Source organism: Aethalodelphis obliquidens, unplaced genomic scaffold (assembly GCF_003676395.1).
Source record: "Aethalodelphis obliquidens isolate GAN/ISIS:26980383/991018 unplaced genomic scaffold, ASM367639v1 scaffold53, whole genome shotgun sequence".
NCBI classification, from domain to species: Eukaryota; Metazoa; Chordata; class Mammalia; order Artiodactyla; family Delphinidae; genus Aethalodelphis; species Aethalodelphis obliquidens.
In genome coordinates this window covers 9448658-9456257 of record NW_020837997.1, presented here as the reverse complement: position 1 = coordinate 9456257, position 7600 = coordinate 9448658, and the positions used below count along the sequence as shown (strand labels likewise).

At 59.2% G+C, this 7600-nt stretch overlaps 1 protein-coding gene across 2 annotated transcripts; it reads right to left on the bottom strand.

The window, feature by feature from the left end:
- Window positions 1-302: 302 nt before the first annotated feature.
- GPR108 (G protein-coupled receptor 108) lies at window positions 303-7019 on the bottom strand. 2 transcript variants are annotated; one of them, XM_027085783.1, is made up of 18 exons: window positions 6884-7019; window positions 6059-6178; window positions 5206-5256; window positions 4871-4953; window positions 3923-4047; window positions 3745-3806; window positions 3591-3659; window positions 3390-3494; window positions 3046-3179; window positions 2862-2937; window positions 2294-2367; window positions 2087-2204; window positions 1870-2000; window positions 1741-1784; window positions 1440-1489; window positions 1175-1258; window positions 939-1072; window positions 303-754 (listed from the first exon to the last, which is right to left on the bottom strand). In XM_027085783.1, the coding sequence occupies exons 1-18, from the start codon at window positions 7001-7003 to the stop codon at window positions 682-684; spliced, it is 1653 nt and encodes a 550-aa protein (XP_026941584.1). In that variant the 5' UTR covers window positions 7004-7019; the 3' UTR covers window positions 303-681. The 2 variants fall into 2 exon arrangements, with proteins under 2 accessions (XP_026941584.1, XP_026941586.1); XM_027085785.1 differs by having other exon boundaries at window positions 945-1072; window positions 6884-7018.
- Between the last annotated feature and the right edge of the window lie 581 nt (window positions 7020-7600).

Here is a 7600-nt window from a genome sequence, read left to right as displayed (position 1 = left end):
AAGCTTTTCAAGAGTTAAAGACCCTGGAAGCCTTAGAATAGAAGCCTTAGAATACAGCACTCAGCCTGAGCCACTTAGGAGTCACCCAATCACCATTTTTTTTCTCCCCTCCAGTCTTTGCACACGCTGTCCCCTCATCTGGGTCTGCGTCTTTCCCCACTCTCTCTGCTCACCTCTGATTCCCCAGGCTGGGTCAGGGCCCTGTGATGGAACCGTCTGGTGACACCTTGAGCGTTGGGACCGGATGGGTCCTGGTCACTGCTCTGTCTTCAGGACCCGGCACAGGGCCCGGCACGCAGTGGTCGCTCAATTAACATTTATTGAATGTGCAAAGCAATGGATACTGCAACCTCTCCCCACCCCGTGCCCCCAACGGATCTCTCAATTTCAAACCCCTGCATTAGCTCTCAACCCCCAGAAAGGCAAGAAACTGGAGTAGCAAAACAGATCGGTCATTATTGTACAGTTGCAAGTGGGGACAGGGTGCTCAACATCTGTGAGGGAGGGGGGCTGTCTGTCTTCTTCTGAATGGGCTCCAGGAACTCAGGTCCCAGGGAGCTGGATACCTTGTGAGCACTGGCCCCCTCCTCCCCACACGCTCTTTGGGAGAAGCCGGAGCAGGGAATGTGTGAAGAGAGGGGGATGAAGGGGGATGAAGGAGTGTCCGAGGCAGGGACATGATCACAACAGCTCTCGCCTGCTGGTCGTTTTGTTGACTTTGGACAGGCCTTCCCGGAACCCAGAATCGGTCATTCTGCAGGCACACAGTTAAGGAGATAATCCGTGAGCTGAGGGGAGCCAGGCCCCGCCCATTCAGCCCACCACACCTACCCCAGAGCCTCTTGGCCCCGCCCCAGGCTCCACCCACTTGCCCCCACAGCCCCGCCCTCCAGGCCCCTTGCTGCCCAAGCCCCACCCACCCCAGCCCGAGGGCTCACACTTGCTTCATCTGCACATCCTCCTCGTCCTCCTCGTCCTCCTGGGGCAGCTGCAGGTACGGGTTATCCCTTGTGGGCTGGAACTTGTAGCCCGTGAGCACGAAGAAGGCGAGAGTGGAGCCCTCCACCAAGAGCTGGGGGCCAAGGGGGCAGAGTGGGAGTGTCAGGCACACGCCCCCACCTCCACCTCCACTGTCTGGGCCACCCTCCGCCCCACCTGGGGCCTCAGTGCTCACCTGGTACAGCCACTGCCACTGGAAAGGCACGGCCACCCGCAGCAGGATGGCGATGATCCGTGTGAAGTAGATGTAGCAGATGACCTGCAGGGACACGGGTGGGCACAGGGCTGAGGGACCACTGGGGATGCCTGGGGAGGGGGGTCGAGGATTATGGGCAGAGGGCGGGGCTCCGGGGGACTGCAGATGGAGGGGTTAGGGTGGGTGTGCCAGTGGGCTGGTTGTTCCCCCTCCCAAACTTCCCGAGCGAGCACAGGGCTCCTACCATGACGTAGTAATGCCGGAAAAGCTTCAGCTTGGCCAGATTCACTGCCACTGAGGGGTAGGCACAGAGAGTGGGGGTCAAGGGAAGGAGGTGGGGGGCAGGACGAAGGGGACGGGGTGGAGAAGGGCTGTGGACAGGAGGACATTGGGGTGAGTGTCTCAGGGGCATAGCGTGGAGGGGGATGTCCCAGGATGGTAAGGGGGTGGAAAGGCAGGAAGAGGCAGTCAGAGGGGATGGAAGGGGCATCCAGGGGTCAGCAAGAGGGACCAGGAGCGGGCCGAGGGCCGAGGGCACAGCTCACCCTTCCCATCAGTGCCAGACGTGTCCTGGAGATGCCGGATGGACCTGGGAACGAGTGGGTGATGTGGGGGGCAGTCAGCACTGCCTCCACCCGTGCCTGCAGGGGAGGGGGTCGGGTGGGGGTCCTCACCAGACCACGGGGAAGAGGATGGCGCCGCAGCAGATGAGGTCCACCAGAAAGAGGATCTCCTTCCAGACGCCGTAGTCGCTGGTGCCCTCCTCACGGGACTCGATGACAATGTAGGCCACGTTGGCCAGGACCTGCGGGGCGGGGGTGGGGTGGGTGGGATGGGTGGGCCCAGCCTGCACTCATGTCCACCTGCCCACCCTGGGGCCTCCATGTGCACCTGCAGCGAGATCACGATCCCGAACACCTTCTTCTCCTTGTCGGACAGGATGTACTTGATGAAGGCCCAGCCGGAGCCGATCAAGGCGATGGTGATGAAGAGGAGGGCGCCCTTCAGCCTGGCGGAGGCGGGCCGGGGCTGTGGTGAGACTCGGGGGCCCGGCCCTCCCCTGCCCGCCGCCTGCCCCCGGCAGAGAAGGGCACTCACAGATGCGTGATGTAGTGCATGACAGCGAGGCCCTCGATGGGGTGGCCCTGGCTGTTGATGAAGTAGTAGTTGATCTGGAGGTGGATGGACGGATGGACAGTCAGACGGATGGACGGGGGGATGGAGATGGTGGTGGTTTGGGAACACCGACAGTCACTGTCGGATGGGTGGCCAGGAAGTGGACCGAACAGAAGGTCACGATCAGGATGGTGAGTGGACTGAGAAAGGGAGAGTCACAGCCAGAACGGCGGCCGGACAGATGGCTGGACAGTCACAGCCATGACAATGGAGGGAAGGTCAGAGTCGGGTGGATGGACAGTTAGACAATCAGCCCGGTGGACACTCATAGCTGGACCCACAGACAGTCAGACTGAAAGGTGGGCGGTCACAGCTGGACAGGACTGGATGCACAGCCGGCCACGGTGATAAAATGGATGGACAAATGTATGGACAAATGGAACTCCCAAGCCCAGGGTCTGCAGAGATTTGAGGAGTGGCTTGTAGGGGCTTTTTCCTGGCCCCTGACACCCCAGCCCACCCCATCCTGCTCCCGGCCCAAGGCTCTCACACTGTGGAAGAGGAGAGAGATGCTCTTGGTGAAAGCCAGGGCTGCCATGAGCCAGTGGATCTTGAAGACGTTGTACCTGGCAGCGGGGTCAGGGACAGAAGAGAGTGGGAGGGCATCGGTCAGGGGTAGGAGTGGGAAGGTGTGATGAGGGGAGGTGGGGAACCCCCAGGGGCAAAGGCATTACGTGTTCTTGCAGAGGATGGACACCCAGAAGATGCCGGAGGCCAGGAAGCAGGCGGACATGACCATGTACAGCTTGAAGAGGGGGATTTCCGCTGCCGACAGGAAGCCCTCGGGGTTCTTCTCCCGGATCATTACCTGGGGAGGGGACAGCGGTGGGCAGGGGGATTGCGTGCTAGCTCCAGACTTGCGGGGCCCTGAGTGTGAGTCTGCGGCTCTCCCGCTCTCTCCCTGGCCGACTCCCTGTTTCTGAGCCTCGGTCTTCCCGTCTCCCAGATGAGCACGGAGTACCTGGCCTGCCGTGAGCGCTCCGCGAACCTGCTGACCACCCTCCTCACCCCTGCTCACCGTGATGTCGAACGGCTGCTCTCGGCCCGGCACCGAGTTGTAGCAGTTGTGGAAGTTGAGGTTGTACTGGCCTTCCTCGGCCCTCGAGCCGATCACCACGTGGAACTGGGAGGTGGGGCAGACAGAGGGGAGAGGAGGCCTCAGCGTGGGTGGTCCCCGCTCTGTGGAGGGGAGGGGCTGCAGGCACCCCTGGACACTCACACTGAAATTGTAGGAGTTGTTGAGATGGCCCAGGCCCAACACCAGGTCCTGGTCCTTTCCACCAATGCCCTGAGGGGACAGAGGACCTCCATGGAGCATCAGCCGGCCCCCCTGGGGGCGGGGCTTCCTCCCTCCTGCCCTGGCTTCCCCATACCTGCTGGTCGGCTTGTGACCCTGTGGGTTTCAACTTGGCCTTGTCGGGTGCAGTAGTGGTCCCTGCCAGGGGCAAGCAGGTGACTTTAGAGATAGACAGACAGCAGAATGATGGGCGGGACGTGTGGAGCGGCCCTGCCCACCCGCCCCTCCATGCCCGCACGGCCACCCTGACTCACCGCCATCCACCTTGGGGTTGACCCTGTGCTCTGACTTCGGGAGCTCTGGTTCGGAGGGCGCTTCGGGGAGGAGCCCGGCAGAGATGAACAGCTTCTTCTGTTCCCCATACTTTCGTACCTGGACCCTGTGGGATGAGGCTGGGAGGCTGAAGCCTGGGGTCAGGCACACCTGCTCTGCTGAGGGACTCAATGGCCCCTCGGGCCCTCTGGGGCTCAGCGTCGGGCTCCATCAGTGGTCCCCAAGTTGCAGCATTTGGCCACCACCCATCAAGATGGCTGCTGCATCCCTGAGCTGCCTGTACCGAGGATTAGTTGTCACTTCCTGTGACATTAAGTCACTCATTCTACTGAAGTACACACTATTTAAAAAGAAAATGCTGTACATACAGAGAGGCAACAGAGTATCTTTGGACCCTGGGTTCAAATCCCAGTTTTCAGCTTCAGTTTTTTCATCTTTAGAATGGGGATAATAACAGTCTGAGCAGTCAATGAGTTAACACCTGTAGAGATCCCAGGATGCTGCCTGGCGCACAGGGTGCATCCTACACGCACAAATGACTTGTATTAATTCTCACAACACCCCTCTGTGTTGGGTCTTCTGCCTTGAGACCCGAATACTGCCTGGGCACTCCTCCCCTCTCTCCCTCCCATAATCAGAAGGCTTGAAGGCAAAATTAAAAAGCGAGTGACAGGAATTCCCTGGTGGCCCAGTGGTTATGATTCGGTGCTTTCACTGCCGAGGGCCCGGGTTCAATCCCTGGTCTGGGAACCAAGATCCCACAAGCCACGTGGTGCGGCCAAAAAAAAAAAAAAGCGAGTGGCTTTCTCCAAAGGAGTCAAGGTTCTTTCTGGCTGGTTCTGATTCCACCTGATCAGCTCACGTGGGTAGCACAACCAGGGAAACCCCAATGACGGCTCTCTAGGGGAGCCACCAGCCCTCCAACTCACTGCAGATCCTTGGTGTTGATGAGGAAGACAGCCAGAAGGTTGCTACTGTTTTTCCGGAGAGGACAGTCGTGAGGGTCCCGGCTCTGGAGAGTGGGCAGCAGGGAGCCTTCGTCACCCCCTCCCACTGGTCCAGCCTCACTCTGCCTTCCTCCCCATCCACCCGGGCAAGGGAGGGTCTCTCCCTGCTCCCCCCTCTGGGAAAGGACAGGGATCTTTGGGTTCCAGATGCTGACGGACCATCCTCCCCTTCCACCACCCCTGCCCCTCCCCCCTCCCCCCCCCCCCCCCCCTCCCCCCCCCCCCCCCCCACCTCCACCTCTGCCCCCTCCACTCACTGAATAGGAAGGAACACTGCCAGATCGAATACGGGTCAGACTGAACCCCACCTGGCAAGAAAAAGAGGTGATGTGAGGGACACCAGCAGGGACCTCCAAGCCACCTCTATCAGTGGCAATAGTAACGTAACCTCGAATTTCCTCAAAGCCTACTAAGCGTGAGATTCCGTGTTCACTCACTTCACTGACTTTTCCCCAGCCCCCCAACCCTCTTCCTTTAACTCCTAACCATTCTTGCCCCTTGACTGGGATGTCACTTCCTCAGGGAGACCTTCGCTGGTCCTCGACCTACCCACCCTGTTTCCCCCCATTTAAAATGTTGATGTAAAAAATAAATTAAATAGAATGTTCATGGCTCCCTGCCTTGGGCTCTGGAAGCCAACACACTTGGATCCACATCCAGGCTCTTGGATTCTGAGTAAGCCACGTGCCCCTGAGTCTGTGTAAACACCTGTAAAATTGGCTTTACAGGTGTAATATTTTCACAGCATCCCTGAGAGGTGGCTATGACAGAACAGACTCATGGAAATAGATTTGCATGGTACCTGGTACCCAGCGGGCCTTCAGTAAACACTAACTTCTCATTTCGACTGCAGAAACTGGGGCTGTCTTGTTCACTGGTAGGCCCCCCTCCCCCCAGCTCAGTGCCTGGCACGTACTGCATGAGAAATTATTATTCCCAAGTTACAGATGAGGAAACAGAGGCTCAGAGAGATCAAGGGACTTGCCCAAGATCACATGGGTGAGAGGCAGAGCTAGGATGTGAATCCAGAATTGGGGCGGGGGGAGGGGGGCGGAGCTCAGAAACTTGTGCACCTCTCCCTCCTCCAGCAAACTCCTCAAAGCCCCTCACCAATGGGGCTTTCTCATCTGTCTCCTGGAGGCCCAGCCGCAGGAGGCTCAGGTCCACCTCCAGAGAGCCGTTGGTGTAGAAGCCAAAGCTGTTCAGCTGGATGTCTGCTCGCTTCTCCCCCTGCCAGAGACCAAGAAGGCAGAGGCAGCTCAGACTTCCCACCAGCCCAGCCCCAGGGCTCTAGCATGAGGTTCCCCCAAGGGCTTCGGGCCCCTCTGGGTATCTCTATATTTAGGACAGGTCCAAAGGGTGACGGGAGAGGTTGAGAGGGCCAGCTCCGGAGGCCATAACCTTAATCCCAGGCAGGGACAGGGTGGCTCCGGATCCTCTGGCCACTGTTCGGAGAGCCCAGGATTCGAAAGTCTGGGATACCTGGAAGTCTCCCTATTGGGTAAGCATCACCCGGAGAGCAGAGTTACGCATCTTGGGGTGCCTGGCCCTCACCTCCCGGAAAATGTTTAGATTCCAACTGAGCCCCCAAGATCCCAGTGAGTACCCAGAGGACCCTATTCTAGAACCCCCAGGGACTTCCCTGGGTGGCGTCAAGGGTCCCTAGCGTCCCCAAAGCAATCCCAAGAATTTAGAGGACTCAGAGTCCGCCGTCTCCGGAGATGAACCCCCCCCCGGTGGGCGGGGCACGACTACAGCGCGGCGGGCCAGGCAACTCCAACAGGAGGACCGAGGGGGCTCCTCGGACGAGACCACTCCGGACCTGGAAGCGGGGGGCGCCGGACCGCTCCATCCGGACGAAACCACTCCAAACCAGGGGCTTTTCCGGGCCAAAGCTGCGACCCACACCCCAGACCGCCGCGCGGCGGGACTCACCGTCAGCGTCAGCCGGTGGATGCGCCCAGAGCAACCGCCTAACAGCAGCAGCAGAAGTAGCCGCTTCCCCCACTCCGCGGGGCTCCCGCGGGCGAGCCCCCTCCTCTCGCTCACGGCCATCTCTGAAGCCAACGCCTCCCCCGACACCGCCTCTGACGCCCTCAAGCCCGCCAATCGCCGCACGGTGGGGGCCGACCCTTCAGCTTTTTTCATCCCACTCAACCAATCACTAATCGTCTCCTCTCGAGCCCGCACCCTGTACGACACCAAATGGACAGCCCGAGCCCCGAATGGAAGTGCTGATATCGCTTAACCCCGCCTCCACGCTCACCAATCACTAGAAAGATTGTCCACGGATGTACTCTGATAAACAGTCCATCCAACCAATTGTGATGGATCTGATATCCGGCCCCTAAAGGGGAATTCCTCCATCCACTCTTAACTGACAGACCCGTTCAGAACTACATTACCCAGAACGCAGGGGGAGCAAACAGCTCAAGGGGACGTTCAATAAACTACACTTCCCAGTATCCCTAAGGACGGACGTCCCCTTTCTTACCCTGGGGATGTGGCTCCCAGCCAAAGCTCAGGCTTTTGGTAAACACATGCATTTGCTAAAGCCTGTCCTGTTCTCCTAATCTTCCTGATCCACAGAGAGGCCAAAACCTGGCCTCAAGCTAAATCTTGACCCTACGATGACCCATGATCCCAGGCTGA